General features: G+C 38.8%; 1 protein-coding gene across 1 annotated transcript; it reads left to right on the top strand.

Moving 5' to 3' along the window:
* On the top strand, positions 12,123-21,971 carry ABRA (actin binding Rho activating protein). Its single transcript, XM_021389342.1, has 2 exons — positions 12,123-16,749; positions 20,766-21,971. The coding sequence occupies exons 1-2, from the start codon at positions 16,016-16,018 to the stop codon at positions 21,241-21,243; spliced, it is 1,212 nt and encodes a 403-aa protein (XP_021245017.1). The 5' UTR covers positions 12,123-16,015; the 3' UTR covers positions 21,244-21,971.

Here is a 23,087-nt window from a genome sequence, read left to right as displayed (position 1 = left end):
TATAAAAACTTGCAGATCACGAGACCTCATCCCTTTTTCCGCCCGTCTCTCGTCTTGGCAGCACCTCACTCTCCAGCCGTCTTATCGTCGGTAGTAGAGTAAGGCCTACCTTGATTTTGGGACATTCTCTCTCTCTGTATTGGATTTATCAGCTTAAATTGTAATTCTATTGTATTATAGTGTGTTGTTTTGCATTCCGATATTTTATTTAGTAAATTAGTTTGTTTCTCCTCAGATTGTTGCCGCTGTTCTTTGCTCTCAGGGCCATCTCCTTACCCTTTTTCCCTTTCCCCTTTTCACGGGGCGTGGGCCCTTGGGTCCCCCGTCCCCTTTGTCACGGAATCGGGCCTAACGCCCGTAAACCGTTGACAGTAGCCTACTTGTCTCCATCACTTTAGAAGTTCCATTTCATATTTTATAAATTAAACAACTTTTCTAGCCTTACTTCACATAAAGAGTGATTTTAAGGTGATGTGGCATATTACTGCCCCTTCCTTCAGGGCTTACTGTCAACTGGATCATGTCAGCACCAGCTCCATCAGCTGCAAGGGCTCCCTACATCCACAGGACGTCCCCTTGCCACCATGCTGACAAGAGGGCTGACAACATCAGTGCTCAGTGTCTGCTGAAATATCTCCTCCAGAGCTGGTAGCCACTGGATAAAAAGCAGGAAAGCAACAACTGCCACAGTAAGGAGGAAGTGGCCCATGTATTTTCACATTAGTAGCCCAGAGCTATTAACCATGCTGGAGGGGGTGTAGCTAATACCTCCTGTGCAGCTGACTGCCTATAGCTGTGACACTTTATGAAGCTCTTTTTGGTTATGTTCAGTGGTGGCCAGTACAAAGAAATGAGCAGTACACAAATTGTGGGACCCTCTCTGATCAGCTTGAAGCTTCTTTCAAGAGAAATTCTTGTCACTCACTGCACATGCCCTCCCTCTCTGAAAATTAGACAAAGGAGATCAAATCTGATGCCTGAAAAGAAAGATCAGAACCCTTGCTATGAGAAAAAAAAAAAAAAAGAAACTAATGGAAAAATTGTCTTCAAAAGTTTAAAAGAGCAGTCCTAAGGATCAGTCTGCAGCTGAGGAAGCCAGTCAGACAGGTGATACCAGCTGAAGGTTTGACCTTGCTGTTGATGTCAAACTGCCTCAGTCCTCAACTCTGCAGACTTAATACGATTTCAAGATATTGAAACTAGAAAGAATAGGCTGCAGCTGTTGCTCTCAATGCAGAGTTATGCGCCACTGGTGGAGAAGGAACAGCAGCTGGTTCCAGCCACAAGCTTCAGCTGCCGACAACAGCAACAAGTACCATAAGGCAGCACGGCCATGCCCACAGCTACCCAGGGGTCCAGTTTCACAGTCATCAGATGAGCTGAAGTCATCCTCTGCCTGCAGCAAAACAATCATTGATGTCATCTCCTAGGAAGGAGATGGAACAGTTTTCCTCTTTTAACAGCTCTGGGTGATTGCTAGTCAGCCAGTTCTGCCCTTAAATGTTGGCTGAGACAGTTCCACTGAACTGATTGTGCTTTCCTGACTTGTGCTTTTTAAACTTTGAAGGCTGTTCTGGGGTGCTTAGTGAAGTAGTTTAGGTGAAGGAGATTTTTAGGGACAGCAATACATAAAGTCATTTGGGAGGAGGGTGACAAGTTTTATCCTTTGCCCTTTCATAGCCTTCAGCTGCCAACATCCTGCCACAGCCCTATCTATTCTCCCCTCAGATTCAAACAGATTGCGATAGGCTTTGAGAGAAAAATAAAAAAAAACTCACAGAATATGGCAGTAGGAAGAAGACAGGGTCTAATGGCAGACATTCCTTTCTTAACCTTTTGGGGACCTCCAAGAAGAATCTATCAGATTTTAGTACACTTCTCAAGGTCTTACTGCTTTTCTGTGGTTTGCAAAAAGCTCAAAGAAACAAGGATCAGTTCCTGCCCGGCATCTATTACCGACAGGGGACCATCCATCACTGACTCTAAAATAATTTCCATTCCTTCTCGTGGCTGGAAACCATGTTGTGACTGATCTAAAGTGTTACCTTCAATTAGAGAAACTTGTAAATGATCTTAGCATTTTCTCTGTGATTGCTGGGGAATGGAGGATTTGAGACTCCATAGCACTGCTAGGTAGCATTTCTTCAGCCTTGGTTCTGCTATGATGTGTAAGCAACAGGAACAGGAGAGTGCTCCCTGAATGGTGTCAGGATTATTTTAACGAAGTGTGACAGCTGTTCTCTATGATTCTCACATTAACTGAAGGATCGGGGAACAGAAGATTGGGTCAAGGTACCACTAAAGTTGCCTTTCATCACATTACATACAGTGTTTGCTTTTAAAAAATGCTTTGTGTATTCAGAAGACATAAGGACCAGTTTCCTTTTGGAGTAAAATGCAATTAAGAAATGTGCAATTGGTTTAATAAGGTTCAATAAAACAATTGAAAATCAACAGAAATCTTGACCACGGCATTTCATAAAATCTAAACTAACATTATTACAACACTAAGCACAACCTGTGCTTCGGGGGCGGGTGAAGGCAGGTTATTTCTGATGTGGCACCAAAAGACGTAGTTTTGAAAATTGCTGTTGTTCTGTCAGAATTTTTTTGAAGCTGAGCTCTTTCAAGAAACTACTGATTTTGAGGTAAGTTTATATCCTAACAGAGAAAATGCTCCTTGGAACCTTTCCTAGACAGCATTTCCTAGAATTCTGTGTGACGTGCAAATAACTGCTTTTGTTGAACTTGTGCAGTCATATAATATCAGGAGTATTACTCCACAATGAAAGAGACTCTGCTTCTGACACGCCACTCCTCTCTCTCAGATATTTATCAGAGCCCAAACACTCTGTCCAGTTTTACCTCCATCAGAAACCCATCCTCATTCAGTACACAGGGCAGAAAGAGCACAGAAACAAGCCATTATACTCAATTTTTATTATCTGTTTAGTTATGACATACTGTCCTGAGAACATCATAAATGAGAAAACATTCACAGCAGCTATCTACCGATATGAGTCAGTCCCTATAAAACCTTCAGCAGTACTAAGTTCATAATTTCCATTCTTCAGACATGAGCTACTGATTCTAAAAACTTTCTAATTTGCAATGCAATATGTGGCATTTTACATAGTTCAAATAGAGCTGATTGACAGCTCAGTGGACAGTTAAATGAGATTTCCCCCAACATCTTTTGCCACAACTCTGATAATCTTTTTGGATGGACTCTTCAGACCCTCCACATCTGAAGAAGAAGGAGCTCCATTAGTGGGTCTTTGTGCTAAACAAACACATTTACAACAAACAGAAGGGAGGTGGCCTAAGCGATTTCATGCGCAGAGGAATATATTCTTCTGATGGCATCATGCAGCAAGATGATGGCTCACTGAAGGTGGTTTCAGGTTTCTGAAGAGATAGCAGCAATACCATTCCAGCCCCAAACTGAATGTTCCAGTTAGGATCAGAGCTGAGTATTTCATGTTACAGGAGACCCAGAGCAGACCTTGCTGGAATGATTTCATTAGCCTTATGATTCTTGATCTCTCAGTTAAATCCAGCTCTCTGCTCACAGAAGAGTTTGGGGCAAGCCTGACTTCAGCAGTAATTTATTTATTCCCATAAACGATTTATTTACTCTGACTTGGAGGCCAGTGTCTTTTTTTAAAGACAGTCACACTTAATAGGGGGATTATCTTTTAAGGTGCTGTAATGGTCTAAAATAAAGATATAGGACAGTCAGTGCTACACAAGGCAATCTAACCTGTGAATTAATTCGAGCAAGAAATCAGAAAATGATTAAAAGTGTTAAAAGTAACAATTATTGCAGTTGTACAGTTCTGTGAGCTAGTCCTGACTACCCTATGAAAATCCTTTTTTTCAAGAAGGCAGGTGAAATTTAGAGAAGAACTAAGCTGTACTATGAACATGCTGAGCCCAAGAATGAGAAGGCAACACTAGACCGGTGTGGAAAGAGGGTGGAGGTAATTCAGTGCCCAGATGGATGTTACCATACTGATCATGCATGGGTGGACATTTCTACCTGGTTTTGTACAGCCCTGGATCAGTGTTAGTTATGCCTTCTGCAAATTTGGGTCATGGTTTAAGAAAAGCAGGCACAAGAATCCCTGCTGCTTCTTCTATCCTAAAGTCACAGAACACGCAATTCCAAAATGAAATCAGGATGCATTTAGCAGATGCTGGTTATTGTTTCAAATCTTCACGTGCTTCTTACAAATTTTGCCCAAATGAAGCTGCTGCATTTGCTTCATTTTAACTGAAGACTGAATTCCCCCTAGAGTTAGGCAAGTATTTATCTGTACTATGGCAAATGCTTGGGACAGATTGTAGATTACTCATGGCAGTAAAGATTGACAGATTCAGTTTTTGTGAAAACAGAGTGGGCAGAATGGGCAGGAGATAAATCTCATAACCTCCAAAATATCTCCAAAAATAACTCACCATACATCAGTGCTCCTCTGGTTTTCTGTGCCAAAAAGGTACTTTAAAACTCTTGGTATTGTTAATCTTAAACATTTTGAAGATAGCTGTTTCTATGTGAATTGGAAGAATACTTTCCTAAAACTGAGATAGGAGGATTTGTTACAGAGAAAATTTGTAACTGAATAGTTATCAAATTCTCAGATTTGAATTATTCTCCCATTTGTTTGCATGTGATATATGCCACCACCACTTAGCTCTGCACCTCTAGACTGTTCTGGGCCAAACCTTTCAGAGTGATGAGTTCCATCCCATGCCCTTCGTCCTGTGGTTTGCCCATGTCTGTCCATATCTGCTAGTCCCAGTAACATGGGCTGGTATGTAGTTGTCTCTACTGTCTATACCATTATCATTGTTTTTTTCAACTAACATAAAAAAGGTGTTTTTTCTTTTTTATTCTAGTGGACCACCACTCTTCATTATATCACATAATAATTACTTATCTTGTCAGCATGCTCACCAGTATCATCAGAAAATAACACATCTGAGGTTGTTTATATATAGACAAAAATATAACGTTCTTTCACTGAGAGCTACAGCATTTTGAATTGTGCCTAACAATGACATTTCCTAAAAGAACTGTTTCACAGCTGGACCACAAAAACCATCTCAAACTAGAGGCAATAACCCAAAATAGGAGGTGCAATGGCTCAAAATAATCACTGACTAAAGAACAGATAAAGTCATGTTTGGAAATCCATAGTAAGTACCAGTTTTGCTTACAAAACTCACATCCAAACATGTAGAACTAATCAATAAACTTTCAGACTCACAAATAATTACTTTTAAAATGAATCATAGGCTCCCCATGTAGCAAATTGGCTATTTCCAAAAGCCAGCTGAAAGGATGCTGTTCCTAGCATTTATATTCCTTTATACAAATTTAGTTTCTCCATAGTAGAAAAAAGAACAAAGAATTGTTAATAGATTTTTTTTTGCCAGTGTTGCAGCACTCCCTCAAACTTTTGGTTAGCACTTTCCAGCTTTGGTTGTGCCTATTTAAGTTGATGGAAAGCAAAGCAAATTCTTATAGACAAAATTTTAGTTTGGACACTACATTGATGAGTAGTTGGATAAAATGTACACGTGATATTGGACATGAAGTGAAAACCCAGAACTGCTTGTCCTAGTTAATTGTTCTCGCATGGTTTCTGAGGTTATTTTTTGTTATCTCCCTCACTTCTTGAATGCTGGGTGGTTTAGGTTAGAGCTTTGCCAGAAGGTGAGAGATGTGAAAATTCATTCCCTCCTCCTAGCCTTTGGATGACTTAGCTCTCTCGTGGCAAGCCACAGATGTTTGTTTGAACTTCAGCTTGAGGAGTGCACTGAAATGCTGAAAAAGTTAACAGGAAATCTAATTCGGCACTACTAAGTTAGTGAGGAGCACCTTTGGAACATGGCCCATACTGAGCACAGCTCATGCTCTCTGACCATATAAGTATTTTAAAGACTGGAGGTGCATGGGCAGGGTGGAGACCCACTGGCACAATCAAGCGAGAAATAAGGAATGATAGCGGCAGTTGCACTGGCAAAATGGGAATACCCAAGTAACTTTCGCTTCTTCAGCTTCTTCCTCTAAGGTGTTAACCAAAAAAGACAGGCTTCCTAAAGGAGAGGAGACAACTTTTACTTCTTGTACGAAACGGAGGAAAAAATAGAGAGACCTAGGTCTGAGACCCTAGGAACAAAAGAATAACTGAAGAAAAAGCAAAAAGCTAGCTTGTCACTTATTTACCAGATAGCCTCTGTGGAAGCAATAGATCAAAATATGAAGACATAAATAAGGAATATTTATAGTTCATAGGAACCTGAGGATGTAGAAGAACAGAAGAGACAGACTAAGAATAATTAGTGTGCTTTTATTTCGCAAGGGGAAAATCTAAGAGTAACAAGTAATTATGAAATCTTGCACAGAAATATAGATCCCAAACCAGACAAATCTTTCGGCATAAGACAGTTGGTATTGGTAGTTTTAATAGATACTATGACCAAATAAATTCAGTGACAGAAGTCAAATCTTCCCTTAGAGGTTTTTACATATTGTTAACCTCCTTTACCATTAAGTATTATTCCTAGTAATAGGAATAAGAATAGCTTAGAATCCAAATTTACCATTAACAACCTACAGAAGATCTTATTCCCTTTTACCTCCACGGGTGACTGGTTGACATGTTTCTGTGAACGTCTGCTCTGGGTACCTAAGAGCATCCCATGATGCTCTTGAAAGACCTTCAGTGCTAAGGAGAACAAACAACAGTGGTGGAGGGACAGGACCTGCACTGAGCATCCATTACCACACATGATCTCTCTTGATGTCTCTTCACCATGAATCTCACAAATGCTATCAGATTAAATTCATGAGAACATACCCTCGAAGGCTCACAACCAGCATGTCCAAAACAACGAGAAATTTTCTTTCTACATTCAACTATTTTTATTGTGCTTTTAATGTACACACACAGTGGACCTATTTCCTGTGTCTTTTTCCTAAGCTGTCAAATGTGTGGAATATTGTAGCCCTGGAGCTCAACATAACTTTGCTTTTGTGATTATTCAACTCCCAAAATAGGAGAGCCCTTAAAAGTGCCTGAGAGTGGAGATGCTGGGTCAATGTTTTTTTCCTGTGCCAATCTTTGCCTGTGAATTCCAGTCACTGAAATGCTTCTTATGTGATTCCCAGAGGTTTTCAAAATGTATGACAAGTCTTTTATATTTATTACCTCTCTCCTACCATTCAATATCTCCCAGTCACTTTCTTTTTCTTTCCTGAGTAAATTTCAAACTTCATAAATCACATGTGAAGAGAAATACCAGGAGAAAAATAAAGGCCAATATTGATACAGTGCAGCAATTTCAGCAAAAAATATTTACTGGCATCATCTGCCTAAGAAAGAGCAAAACAGATTACTTCTGATTTAAGTTTGAGCTATTGTTATTATATTGGAAAACCTGTTAAGCCCTCAGGGACAGATTCAATGGCCTCTGCCACAAACCTTAAGAGTCTCCAGACAGAAAAAAAGATGAACGCAGAAGCTCCAAAATTACCATATCCAGTCAAATGATATGAGAAACATAACACTCCTCAAACATAAACATGTGCTTCTCCTTTCTCTTTATTTTCTCTATATGTAAAAAACTCATTGTGGTTTCGATTATTTTAAGAAAAGAGCTAGAAACGCTGAGGCAGTATTCTGGGGCTGTTAAAAAATGCTGAGTTGGTTGTTGCTCAGTTTAATCCCATTCCACATTCATCTTCCAATCATCTCCTGAGGTACACAACACTGGAGTAAGTCAGCAATGAGTAGTGATGCCAGGAAGGAGTTAGAAAGGTTCAGCCCAGTGAGAGCTGTGAACAGTTTGCCTCTCCAAGAAGCAAAACACCTGAAGGCAACCAGTCACACGCTTTTCAAAATCAGGACAACTCCTGAAAATTCACCACCTCCTCAAATCTTCTATTATGCTAAGCAGGCCTAAGCTACTTGCAAAGAAAGTGCATAAAATACTGATTTAGTCAAGAAAAAAGGGTGGAGTGCCAATTTTTCTTTCTCTATATATATGTTAATATGCCAATCTACATTTTAAATCACTAAATCAAACATTGGATTAATCAGTATAGCTGTCTGTGTGCAAACTAAAGAGAAAATTAAGTTGAAATACTTATGACCCTCTCATAGAACAGTTCATCCCAGCTTGCACGCTGCTATCAGCAACTACCTATCTTCATATCCAAGAGGAAAGTAGAACTTGCTCCCTTTCTGCAGTCAGTTGATGAACATTTTAAAATAACGTTCATGAGGGACAGTCCTCAAGATCACATTCCTTTCTTTCTTGCAAAGAGTTCTATGTCTAAAGTGTGGTCCACTAATTACTCTTACATAATACAACAAATAAGACAGACTCCTTAATAAGGAGGTAGTCATGTAACTTAATCTAACTTATTCTTGAGGTTTTTGATCAAAACCAACCCCAAAGAGCCTTGGGAATATTTGTTCTAACTTCTCTGGCAGCTGAAGACCAGTCGCAAGCCATGGAAATACCCAGGCAGCAGTGCAAATACCAGCTGGTCTCCCAGGAATTCCGATCGCTCACTTCTTGACACCAAATGTCAGCTGGGCTCATGCAAGGAGCTTCACAGAGCAGCACTCCCGTCACATACTGGCCACAGGACCTTTGCCTAGCTAGAGGCGTGCAAAGTTAGGAGCCTACCTCTACTAACAATAACACAGCTGCATGCTGTTATAGCAGTTGGTGGTTAAGTAAGAAATAATAAATAATGGCGTGTCCTGCCTGGTGCAGTGGAATGTGATAGTGGGGGAGTGGACAGAGCCAACAGTGCTCAAGAGACTATGTTTTTGTTACCCAAAGGTCAAGGACTGCATCTGCAGCTTAAAGCTCGAGTGTGCTGGTATTGCTTTGTAAACAAGATCCCCTGTGCTATTGGAATTGTCACGATGAACTTGTCAGGAGGATTTCTGCATTCTACTGAGGATATCTGCAGATCTGAGGCCACAACATCCCCCGTCACCAGGCTGGGTGAAAGGGCAATGACTTTTCCCTCCTTGGGTGAATGGATTTAGGCTCTATGCAGAGAATGGCTTTTCCCTGATAGAAGGCACCAAAATTCAGTTCCCCTTTTACAGCTTCTTTAACAGGAGTCACATTGCTGTGTACACAGATTTGGGCCCAAAAATACATCAACAAAAACATCCCTAGAATTCTCTTTTCACAGGGAAGAGACACTTTCTTTCAAGACCTCTCAGGATATGGAATCAAAAGAACAGTGTATTTCTGACTGAAACACTGGAAATATGCTAATTGCTTTATTTAACTGCTAGAGTAAAACAAAACTGCATTTTTTTTTGTCTCATACATGGCATTTCCTTCAGCGATTATTAAAAAACAAACAAGAAAAAGACCAAAAAAAACAAAAAACAAAAAACACAAAACACAAAAATGTCCTGAAAATAAATATTGAGATAGCCTGTTTCTTTACTTATGAGTCTGGTTCTGAATTAAAACATTTTAAAGAAAATCATGAAGTACTGGATTTTATCTATAAATATCTGTTTCTCTGTGACCTTTATTTTCTGCTCTGTGTAAGCTTTTCTGCACTTGAAGAGCTCAGAGTGTCTCATAAAACTTTGTTTTCCTCAAAACATGATTTCAAAACTAAGTACTAAAAAAAAATTTTTTTAATGGTAAGACTTGTCATATAAAGAAAATAATTAAATACTTAGATAAATTTAAAGTTTCAACAATTCTCCAGAAACCTGTAGTTGACTATATGAATCATTGGATATAACATGGAAGAAGCACATATATGTCTGGTTTTGTGTCCATTTTATACTTTGTATTGTCAGATATTGAACACTGCCTATATACTATAAAAATAATACAGGAGAACAAACTGATTCATATCCAGTAATAAGTGGAAGTAAGCGCTCTTTAAATAGACTGATGATGAATGCAAACAAAAACATTAATTTAGTCCCACTCTAGAGGAAACTGCTCTATCCAGAAGACACTGACTCTGAAAGGAGACTTTCTGAAAACCTGAAAATTCTTTTTTCCCCTCTCACATTTGTCACCTTGAAATCTGAGAAACTTCAATAAACAGAAATCTGCAGTTAATTTGAACAGAAAAAAAAACTTACAAATCATAATGCATGGGAATCCTGACTTACTAATAGCTGACAGATTAAACCTCTTGTCTCCAGATTTGTAACACCTTTTGTCTTTAGAGAACAGCAGTATTACGTGTTTTTTAACATCTTATTTCTTTCTTGCAGATGTTTAAAATACATTTATTATCAAGCATCATCTAGGTGTTTGATTTCAAGTTCTATTCTGGTATGGCTCCCATCCATCTCATATTGCTAATTTATTTGAAGACTTTAAATTCCTCATATCTAATGTTCTGTTCGGGGACAGGTTTCGGTTGCAGCCAATAATTTCACACTCTTAAAACCATAAAACTACTACTTGGTAAACTGTAAACTAAGATATGTCAGCAAGTTGGAACTACAAAATTAAATTGCTCATAATACAGTATTAAACAATTTTCTTATCACAAAAGAAAGATAATCATTCACTGACAAAGAGATATGATCAACATACTTTTGAATGGCAGCATATTTTCAGGTATCCTATAAAGGCCATCCTGTTTTCATGATCTTTAGAAATTCTTTCAAACCGCAAACAGAACTGAATGCCTAATGCAAATACTTTCCTGCAAATATTTATTTACACTTTTAAATTAATTTGCTCCATTACTCTTTTCTTCTTGTTTCTGTTCACTCCCTTCAGATATCCAGATAAAAAATGTATTTGTGCTTGAAGGTATTAGGAGGATCTGAGCTTACCTCCTCTTTCTATTCCTGTATAAATTTAATTGTGTAGATTCCTTGGGGGTACACGGACATGCAACCCCCATGGAAAGCAAAGGGCACTATATGCAAAAGTAGGAAAAGTGTCAAAGTGCTTTACAGCATTATTTTTCCTTCTCTGTAAACTGAAGGCAACCTTAGAGGAAGAATATATTAAAGACCACAAAGACTTCTGTCACCTCAGTAGGTGGGCATGTATAGGAGCTTGAAGATATATGGAGACAGCTCTGCGTCCTGAGTTGGGTTTCTCTCACTGTAACACCCAGGTCTCTCTACCAGACAACAGCAAAAAATCATGCTGAATGCTCATCTTTAGCCAGGTCAGATTACACAGGGCTGCTTTCTGTCATTTGTCTGACTCACATCTAGGCCTGTCTCACCAGAATGAGGCGAGCTTTGGGGCTATACAGTTCATTAGCTTTAGCTGGACTACTGGATGGTGGCTCTTCCCTCTCACTCCCAGCCCCTTCCACAATGAAGTCCTTCAGATCAGGTTCTGGCCACGGTTTTCATGGCAGTTTGCTGGGGGTATTTTCCTCACAAAGGAGGGCTGGCATGATGGGTAAATTCTGGTCTCTCATACAATCAAATCCTGAAATTATACATAATCAAACACAGATTCAAGAATCCATGTTTATTACAGAGGGACAGATGACTCAGCTCAACAGAATCTCAGAAAAAAAAAAAAAAAAAAAAAGTTAAATGCAAACATAAAAGGATGCCAATGTAAAATACTGCACCAACAAATGCCTAGCTGTTTTAAGTTTAAAAAAAAAAAGTGGATTCAGTCTAAAGGCATAAAAATGGTCCATTTCTTCGAACTCAGACAACGGCACTATAGAGAAGACTGCACACTGAATGAGGCATATTTGCTCATTACTATTGTTAGAAGTGATATGTTCAACACAAGCTCTAAAAATAAAGAAATCCATAACTCTCATTACACAGGTTTTCTGTAATCATTGACAATGTATGGTGTTGTGACACAGCATACTTCACCAGTGTCATGACAAAAAGGAAATTCAGTTCTGAAATTCCTTACTGATAATGGCAGCTGGTTATATTTAACCATGAAACACAGATTGATCTTGTTATTCACCACTGACTCTGAGGAGGAAGAGAGCATCTTTGAACAGCTGTTTGAAAATGTAATTCCTTGTTTTGAGGCCTCAAAAACATTGAATAACTTACGTACTTAGAAGGAAAAATGACGAAAGAAGGATAAAGTCCTTTTTCTAAAAATAAGTATCTTTATTAAAAAAAAGACAAACCAGCCCCTCAAAGATTGTTAATATTCTACATTACTCCACATAATAATATTCTACATTATGGCTTTTAAAAACATGTAACTACAGATAACAACTAACATAGGGGAAAAAAACCCAACAGCCTCACAACAACAACAAAAAAAGCTCAACTTTTTATTGCTAACAGTGGCAACTCTCAGCTGGTCCTTCATGAGTTTGGATTCGGGAAATCAGATTGCAATGCAGCAATCCAAAAGGAGCAACAGAGATCTAGGAACTTGAGAAGACTTGTCCCAAGATGTCAAAGAGACTGAATTCCAAAATTGCATGGAACTTATTCTTGTCAAGCCTACTCATTTATTTACCTGCTCCAGACACTATTCCTCCCATACACCTTCTGCAATAAATTGTGCCTCAAGTCCATGACATAGTCACTGTGCCATGTCTTGCTGTTCACTGGAGCACAGACTGTGAGTCATGCCCTAATAGCTGGCTGTTGGCTTCTACAAGTGCCAGTATGGATGTTAGGCACAGACATTCAGATGTAGCACTGGTCACTAAGAATGAAAATTTATATATATATAATATATATAAATATATATGTTCAAAAAAATTACTGCAGTAAAACATAAGCAATTGACTCACAAAATATGAATGACTGGATGACTCAAACTTTACTTACACTCTTTTCATGATTTACTTCTCACTTGCAATATCACTGTATAAAAACAATGCCATTAAATACTTTCAAGTCATGATTATACTCGCTAAAATTAAATATAATAAATTTAGTTGTCATGGAATAATTATATTAAAGTTTCATTGGCTTACGATGTTAAAACTTCAGCTTAAAATAGTGGCATATTTAAACTAAACATTTGTTTAACATACTGTCACGCAACTGGATTTAATAGTAGTTTAGATCTGCAATCTTGGTGTTCAGTATCAATAGTCTGTGCCTTTTTGCTGCCATTTATCTGAATTTTGTAAGCATTAAGTCTGTGAGACAATTTTTAATACATCAAAGCCAATCCCATTAGAAAAAAAGAAATTATCTTTATTAAGAAAATCTTTGAAATGGGAATTTCCAAACTTTCCTAAGGAGTGGAATGCTTTTTTATTACTATGAATTTCAAGACAACTACTTGCAAAGATGGCATAACAGTAAAGACGTTCAAGAACCTCAACACTAATTACAGTAATAAACCTAGCAGAGCCTTTCAGCAAGGACAGGTACAGGTACAAACAATTTTGATTCGAAAAACTACATTAAAAAGACCTTAATTGTTTTTATAGTAAAAATAGCTACCTTTTATGGATGGGCGACTGCAGCAGATGCAACGCTGATTTTGATTTTTGTCACATCTGCAAAATTCATTGGAATAGTAAAAAATTAACTGGGAAGCCACGTGAAAACAAATAGCAATAACTCTCCAACAAATTGGATGTGCTCACTGTGTTTCCTTTAAACTTATCTGTTATTTTTGCTCGTGTTTCCAAAAAAATGGTACAAACAGTACATTTATGAATTGCAGGAGTTCAAACTAGATGATCTGTAAGGCCCCTTCCAACCCAAGCCATTCTATGACTCTGTGACTGAAGCTGCAAGAACACTGTAAAAGGCATTAATAATCAGATTCATCATGCCAAATGTAAAAAAAAAAATCTGAACAAAATAGACTGCAATTTAGTAGCAACACATTCTTAAAGCCTTGGCCACCTTTATCCTCAAGGAATCATAGGAAATTATATCCTACACTGCAAATGCATTATACTCTTCTTTCATCTTCATCTTCTGTAGCAGTTAGGGAACATGCATCACTCTGTATGCATGCAAGCCTGCACAGGTGTGCTTTTAAACACAAGAATTTCTGATTAGTCTTTATCAGTAGTAAAATAAACATTCATAACACACACTTCTTAATCAGGTTGTACCAGTACATCTCACAATACCATTTCAGAATCATGATGCAGCTGGTAGTAGCTAAGATTGTACAGTATACTGAGGTCATACATTTCTTTCTAAAAAAAAAAGCATGAGTAAATATCAAATAGCAACGCTAACCTACATTATGTCATCAGTTTTGAAGAGGAAATGACCCAAGAGATTAATGAGAAATTCTGCCTAGAAGTCAAAGGTATGATCAAGCCTTTTATTATTAAACAGAAACTAAATATGATCTAACCTACTTCCAACAGCCCAGCCTTTAATAGAGAGAAGAGAAAAAAGCAGAGCAGTAGGAGTCCATATTTATCTCTGGTACACCACCGGTGAGGCCAGCAGAATTCCTTCAAGTTCACTTTGCCTGACTGCCACATGGCAAGTCAGCCGCTATGTTGCAAGGTATGATGAATGGAAAAAGCAATGCCATTTTCATTTCCCATTTAGGAAACATTATACTAGGAAATAAGATACCACAGGACTATAACTTAGAAATTGTCTATTTATTATTATGTAACAGTTGATGTATCAATTCACCAAACAAATAATTTTATAAATCCAAATATGACCACTCTCCAGGAAGCCCTCTGGAATGAAGAAATCACAATTTTTCCTTGGAATTTTTTTTTTTTTTTTGATACTGCAAATGCTAAACATAATGTTTGTGTAAATAACATACAAATAATACTATTTTTTGTAATTTTGGTACACAACACCCTTGAAAAAAGTCAGAAATGAAACAGGTTATGGTTTATTTTTTTTCAAAGCCTGAAATAAAAATTAGGTCATTCATCCATCCAATCAAGTCATACTTTTTATATTAATCTTCAGAATAGAGACAGTGATTCACTTATTCTTAGTGCTGACATCAAACATGATAGTGTTCCTAGACCCCCTAAGGGTACAAGGGTACACTGTAAATCACGGAATTACAAAATATCCCAAGTTGGAAGGGACCCATAAGGATCACTGAGTTCAACTCCTGGCTCCACGCAGATCGCCCAAAAATCAGATCATATGTCCGAGAGTGCTGTCCAAATGCTCGGGGCTGTGCCCACCGCCCTCTGGAGCAGAACCTGTCCCTAACCCTGACCCGCCTCTCCCCTGACACAGCTCCATGCCGTTCCCTCGGGCCCTGTCGCTGTCACAGAGAGCAGAGCTCAGCGCTGCCCCTTCGCTCCCTGTGAGGAGCTGCAGCCGCCATGAGGCCTCCCCTCAGCTCCTCTGCTCTGGTCTGCGCACACCCAAAGGCCTCAGTGCTCCTTGCACGTCTTCCCCTGTAGACCCTTTACCATATTTGTAGCCCTTCTTGTAGACAGACATAAATAGACAATAAGAAAAAACCAGAGCACAGAAGTATCTTCTAAAAAAATAACAAACTTAATTTTCTTGGATATATGAGCAATAAAATGAAATCACCTAGTATCACTTTAGAAAATGCATCTAAAAATGTCTCATTCATAGCCTGCCCACACTAGGAGAACCTTTCACTTGTGATGCTGAGTGGTCTCTTCTCTGGTCAAAGCTGTCAGCAACTGACAGCACCTAACATTTAGCCATTTCAGACAGTTTGTTCAGTATCTTTAACCCAAGTTATGCACTTTCAGAAAACCAAGCTGCTCACCAACAAACTGGGAACTGAGCAGTCCCAGGGAAGAAAGCCTAAAGAAGCTGTGAATTTCTCACTGTGCCAGTGCAGGCCTGTGTCACCCTGTCTACACCATGCATCATTCATCTGCTGTGATGAAATGTGATTCCATTTTAAAAAAAGAACTCCGTCATGATGAGGATACTATATCTTTGTGAGAAGTGTTTCACATATTTTCCATGGGCACAAACTGCTCCCGCTTCTATTTAAACCTCTGCAGCTCTCTTTGCTGGACATCACTTGCTTCAGAAAGTTCATTCAAGAGGTGCTTAGCAGAAAGCTAAACACCAGAATGGCAGCAGACAGCAACATGGCTCCTGAAGAGAAGCCGAGCACGACTCCTGTGAAAAGAGCTGTCCACAAGATTCGAACCGCCAGCCTTGTCTTCAGTTTGGCCCGAGGCTGGCAGCAGTGGGCAAGTGACCACAGTGTAAAGCAAGCCCAAGAACCCTCTGGGTGGGTCCCCAGTGCAGGAGACGTATCAGCTCAGCAAGTGCGAGAAAGACCCTTTGAGAAATGGCCAACTCCATTTACCAAGAGGGACCAAGGAAGAGACAATGAAAAATCCTCAGCAAATGAATCAGTGACAAGAGATGCTGAAAACAAATCAAGAGAATCTGACGAAGCCCTTGAAAAGGTCAACATTAAAAGCAAAGAGGTGCTGAAAACTGTTGTAAGTAAAGCCTATGAACGAGCAAGTGATGTTAGCCTCCTCAGTGGCAGATATGAGAACAACCATGACAGCTCAGAGATGATCAAGTTCAAAGAAGAATCAAATGATATTGACAAAATTCTTAATGGGAAATTATCTCCCACTATAAGGAGAAAGTGCTCAAACATAGTATCAGAGCTGATCAAAGGCTATAAAGAAGAGGACAAATTAGAAACTAGGGGAGAACTGCTGTTTAAGTGCCATGATGACAGCATGGATGCAGAGGACAGTGGCTATGGGGAAGCAGAAGACAGACTTGAGCCAGAGGACGATGACCGAGAGGTGATGCCTGTGAAGATTAAACAACCATCTCTGTAAGTAAAATACCTTTGTTACAGTATCAGGAATGGTTAGGTCAGCAGGCCATGACACAGGACCAGGATTCCTTGAGAGAGAAGGGAAATGAAATCAGGACAAAAAAAAATTCAGAGGACATGGTCAAAGAGAAAGCATTCTCTGGAATGAAAAAGAGTGAAGCAAAACAAACAAAAAACCAAAAACAACCTATCCAGAAAACCTTTCACATATCTATGTTTAAGTGACTAGTTGGTAACATCTGACTATAGTCTCAGGTTTCATTGACTATACACATTAGAGAAGTGGGAAGTTATATTTAGGAAATGTCATTAAATTTGACACTAGATTTACGGGTTCATCTAAGCCACTACTTATTTCTTAAGATTTTAGTCCATATTTCAGATTAACATATTTTCCACATCAAGAACCCACAGCTATTCATCTATTTCTGCAAATACCAAGTCTAAAGAAACACTCTTGAGCAAATATTTCCAATTACTTATTAATTATTTTGCTTTGTATGAACTGTGAATATTCTTGGGCATAATTTGAACAGAATGTCCAAAAGAGATATTGCTGGAATTACTTCTAAATACATCTTAACAAAAGCTGGGTTCACCATTTCTCCTTGGAAGTTTTCCATGGATTTGGAATTCACCAACTCAAAGAATGGAAACTATCACAGGAGCTGGGACCCCAAGTACGCATTAGAAAGCATCCAGCCTGCCTCTACTTCCAAAGAATTGATTTGATTCATGCTATGTTATAAATAATTTATAAATCATGTTATAAATCATTTGACAAAAAGAACTTCTGAATCATCGATAGGTTCTTCAAATTCAAGGTTTCTCTACATCATCAACAGAAAAAAAAAAAGTATGTTCATCAAACATTGTGAAAACTTTCTTAGGCCTATGACTGGTGTGAACAAAAAGCAATAAGCAGAATCTATTACTTACAGAAGTAGTTATTACAAGTTCCACTGAGAATTTTGAATTAAGTTGCAATCAAAATCATAGTATCAGACTGTTCTGGGCAAGATTTCTTTCAATAAGAGGACTGTGCTTGAAGATTACTACATAACAGCAGCTTTGTTTGGAATCCAGGTAATGAACAAGTAAGGTTCAGCCACAGCCATGTGGTCCTGGGGTTGTTTCCCAAGACAGCTGAGGAACAGCAGAAGCTGGTAGAAATTCTCATTTGCTTTCCCAGAGACCTCTGGCAGAACAACCTTTCCAGAAGACAGCTACAAACAGCTGTGCTGGCGTCAGACTTGCCAGAGGGTAGCTGCCAAACTCATTCATCATGCTCTTCTCAGCAAAAGATGAAAAGGTCCACATGTCCAATGCCTCACGAGGGGAAGCTGTAGGCAGCCGTTAGACACTGCACGGTTTGCTCCTCTGCTCTGCTTCACAAACTCCGTGATGTCGCAGAGTACAGATAGAAGGCATGAATGTATGATCGAGCCTGAATTGTTCTGGTGTACAACCTCACACATCTAACTTTAAATGTGTGATAAAGGAAGGCACAGCCTCTGAGGTCAGGGTGTGCTAAGGCTTCGCTGGGCTGGGAGGTAACTGCAGCTGGGGCCAGGCCTGGCCGAGCTGCCTGGCCTGATAAGCCTGCAGGGAGGGAAGAAGCTGGCACCAGGACACTTCCTGATGCTTTGCTGTGTAACCGACCAGTCACCTCTCCGAAGGAACAAATGGTTAATAGTCAAACAGGAAAAGCTCTCCAGTAATCCAGAGCTTGAAAGTCTTTCTCTCTCTTGGGAGAGCCTGTGTGCACTGTCCTTTGACAAAAATTAGCACAAAAACAAAGCATCAAAACAAAGATTTCATGCAGACAGTGGAGGGGAAAGGGGATATGTTTGCAGCATATTACCTGTAAATAAAACCAATTAAAACCAATTGCTTGGTAAAAACGTTACAGTAGGGGCAAAACAGCTATCTTTCTTTTAAGCCTTACATATATTTTCTCCGTATGTCTGTCACCTGGGGAAAACAGATAAGCACTGAGGTGAAAATGACAGAAGTAATACCCTATCAGTTACTGCTCTCTCTTCCACTGAAGTCTGCAAGAGCCATTTTCCTTATTTACTGTGCCATTAGCAGGACTGGATTTTTTTTAACTACTTTTTTTTTTTTAATGCATTTTTTTTTTAATAGCCTCAGAATACATTATTTCAGTCTGTCACTTTTATGAACCTTTCAGTTAGGCTTAATCTTCAAAAAGCCCAAAAGTATACGGTTGCTAAAGCACATCTCCTATTTTCTACTCTATATCCCAAGGGAAAACGAAAAAAACAACACGCATCTGTGCCAGTATTTTTCCCCTTCACATTGCACCTTCATGACCTCCAGCTGCAATGTTTACTGCAGTCAGGCTGCTTCCTTCATTGAGTGAATATTAACTTCTACAGGCTTAACAAGTACTATTTAATTTCTGTTTAGGAGTCAAAGGGATTCAGCAGAAAAATGAAATTCAAAACATTAAAAAGGGATTCAAGCTCTTCTCCTATAAACAAGACAGTAGGGAGTGCAGGACATGGATGCTCCTGCAAGTTCAGGATGCAATTAGTGTTATCACTTTGTATAAGAGTAACCTGTTAATGCAGGTTACTTGTTACTCATAGTGGACTTATTACAGTGGGTTAAAGCTCACAATCTTCAATTTGGATCCACAATCCATTGTTACGTGCTGTACAGACATGAAAAAAATGATTTCAAGTCTATGACAGTTTATTACATTAACTCATCAGCAAGCTAAGGAATGAAGAAAATTGCACTTTGGCAATTATAACTAGCAAATGCATTAAAAGATTAACAACACAGAACTTCGAAACCCACACAGAGCATGATAAAAGCAAAACGATCAGTGTGATGGCGTTTTTCTCAGCCACTGAGAAGGCTTGAAAAGAGAAATAAAGGCTTCAGTACGAAAAGGTGAGAATACTTGTTAGACAGTTTAAATAAAAAGTTACAAAAAAGCCTTTACAGAGCTCAGCCCTCTCACTCACTGTCAGATTCTCCTCTCTACCCGAGGAACTGCAGATTCAGGACTTTCTCAGAGGTCATGCTCCTTAGCAAGACAGTGGAGCAGCCCAATTCTTCTTGTGCTTTTCACCATATTGACGGTGAAGGGTATTTTTGGAGCTTTTGAGTACAATTTCTCAATACAGCTAAGCCAAGCGAGTGGCAACTCCAGAACTGAAAAGAATGGTTCTGTTCTCCTAGATCTTCTACCCAAGGCACTAGGTGTCTGGACTTCTTGCACCAGCACTGCCTAGTACTGGCAGCCTTCTGGTGCACAGACCTGAACAGGGGACATCTGTACCATACACCTTCTCTCTTTCAACAAGCTTAGTAGAAAACAAAGCACGCAGCAAGTTTGCAATGTTTTGCTATCTGTAGTTTTGTTCTGTTATTATTAAAATTCATCAGATATTACTGGGGTGGTTTCAATACAACCTTCTGGGGCTTAAAAATATTAGAAAACAAATTACTTTGGCATAGCCACAGAGCAATACACTCCCTAGGTGAGTGCTGTATCAACACAGTGACAAGATGCGGACAGCACAAAAACTAGCTCAGACTATCTATAACTCTTGCAACATGATGTTGGCCACTGGAGGAAAGAGCATCAACAATCTGCCTGCCTGCAGCCATTCAGCAATATAATACTGCTACACACACATACAAATACAAAATCAGCTAAGATCTCTGAAGATTAGCAGCCTCAATTTTCTTTCAGCCTTGTATCCCTGCCAGTGGAAATATGAACTCTGGACTCAAATCTAGGCTATAAGGTGGTGTCACAGATGAAATCAAGCTGTCAGTGAATTTGTTTTTCAGTGCCACCTGAAATGTGGACTAAGAACTCCTGAAGAACTAGTTTAGAGCTGGGGAAAACATGCCACCTGGTGGTTAGCATCTACTCCAGAAAATGATATATCCATATACATTAATAAAGATTAGTAGCAGAACTGTTACTATGAAACGCAAAGCTGAAACGCCACTTTTGTTTCTTCCAGTATGAGTAAGCACAGTGAAGAAAGAAGCATCAAAGCTCATAGGAAATACAGTCCTGTTAGCAGCCTGAAGAACAGATGGCAGGAATGGGCAGACCAGCACATCATAACACAGAAGCTGAATCCCTTCAGCGAAGAATTTGACCACGAGCTGGCCATGTCCACACGCCTGCACAAAGGAGATGAAGGCTACGGCCGGCCGAAGGAAGGCACCAAAACTGCCGAAAGGGCCAAGAGAGCAGAGGCTCACATTCACCGGGAGATTAGAGATCTGTGTTTCATCATTGAAACCATGGCTAAGCCACGGCGTGATGGCAAGATCCAAGTCACTTTTGGGGAACTCTTTGAGAGATACGTTCGTATTTCAGATAAGGTTGTTGGGATTCTGATGAGAGCCAGGAAACATGGGCTGGTGGACTTTGAGGGAGAAATGTTATGGCAAGGAAGGGATGACAATGTCATAATTACTTTATTAAAATAAGCATGCTGCAAGAGCAACTTGCCTTGGAAAACCTCTTTCTTTCCTTTGCTATTAGCTTTCACACATCCGGAATCTAAGATTTTTTTCAAGCCCCTGGCCAGAAAAAGACATTGACCATTTTTCTAAATACAAGATTTAGAACTGTTGCATGATAAATGTAAGCATCCAAATGGATTTTTTTTTTCTGTACCAGGAGAGCTTGCCAGGACACTTCAGTTAATTACTATACACAAAATAATTAAGAAAAAAACCATAAGCAGATGAATATAGAAAATCATAGTAGCACAAATGGCTACAAATGAATTCCAACTATATGTGTATTCCTACATTCGAGTTCCTCTCAAATATTTAAACAGGGAATATAAACCAAACCAGATCAGAAGCAGAATGATGATCTAAACAGATGAAGTTTTTGATCTTACGTGCGTATTTCCTAACTCATCTATTTAAATGCATGTAAAAAAGGTTTATTTGTACACAATCATGGATGCCAAAAATAAGCAAATACTACTGCAGTGATGGCTACCACCAACTTTCTCTTTGATATCACAGAAACTAAGACAAATCTTTCTTTTGTAAGCGAGGCTTTATTTATTTATTTATATAATTTATTAAACATTCTCATTTTTAGTTATGGCTGATGACCAGAAACCTCAAAGTAGAATATAAAGCACAAAATGTTTAGAATAGATAGCCATGTAGAAAATACCTCCTATGCAAAATTGTGCAATGTATCATCTGAATAACTGTGTAAATATCCTTCTTGTAAATACAGGGAAAACAACATGTAATGTAAAAGGAACAGTCATGTAGTTGTATCGGTGTTTACAGTGAACGAGTGATTACATGGTGATTACTGAAATGGACTTCTGCGAGAAAAGATACAGAAGCAGCGTTCTTCAGATCTGAAATCAACTGACTTCAGGGGAAGCGGTGTTGTGCAGAGCCCAAAAACACCAGCCAAATTCTACAGTTTTGTTGTTTTAATCATTGTGACATTGCTGAAATAATGTATTTCATTAGAGGGATGCTGAAGAGAAATACATCCCAGTGAATGAATACTCTAGTTTCTAAAAATTGTGTTTGCCTTTTACACAAATCTGAGAACTCTGCAAGGTTTATATAGCTCACTGGATTATATGGATCACAATCTCACTGAACTGCTACTGTGGAAAGACAAAACAGAACAAACAAACAGAAAAAAATTTATGTTGTGAAAAATGTGCTTTCTATGCAAAGCATTTGTTACACATTGAGAGGCCTGGGCAAATAATTGGCATAAAGAGAAATGTTTTTTTCCCCTCAAAAGATTCTGAGTATTCCAACTGAAAGAGCAAATATTTCATACAGAAAAGCTTGTATGAACACCCTGTTATGAAACAAGCACTGCTAACGTATCATGAAAGAACAGGTACTCCAGTTTGAATCTCTAATGAAAGTATAAGCTATATGTTTTAACAGCAAGCGATAGAAGAATTGGTTACTATGCGTTTATTTTAAGTTGGCATAAAACAGTATGTTAGGCACAGTTACATGTTGTGAATTTTAGGAATAAAAAACATTACTAGATGAACTCAGCAGCATTTCTTTAGCATTTATATTCTCTCAAAATCTCTCAGACTACTCAAGTAGATCTCCGAAACTGACCTCAAAATGTAATATTTAGATATTGGCATATTCTTAACTTATTCTTACAGCTTCCTAAGTTGTTCTGAGAAAGTTTGCTTGTCAAAGGGATATATGAATTATAAGTAAAAAAATTTCTTTGGTTCATTCTCCCAAACACTAAAAATACACATTTACCTTCTCAGAAGTAAAACAGCAATAGGTTATTTTGAAATAGA

This window comes from Numida meleagris, chromosome 2, assembly GCF_002078875.1.
Source record: "Numida meleagris isolate 19003 breed g44 Domestic line chromosome 2, NumMel1.0, whole genome shotgun sequence".
In the NCBI taxonomy this organism is placed as follows: domain Eukaryota; kingdom Metazoa; phylum Chordata; class Aves; order Galliformes; family Numididae; genus Numida; species Numida meleagris.
The sequence above is the reverse complement of the archived record's forward strand: the minus strand, read 5'-3'. Positions and strand labels throughout refer to the sequence as shown.

Bases quoted from the DNA above. Each gene is read 5' to 3' on its own strand.
- ABRA (XM_021389342.1), top strand. From the start codon at position 16,016: ATGGCAGCAGACAGCAACATGGCTCCTGAAGAGAAGCCGAGCACGACT. The intron at 16,750-20,765 runs GTAAGTAAAATA...TGTTTCTTCCAG, and splicing joins AAGATTAAACAACCATCTCT to TATGAGTAAGCACAGTGAAG.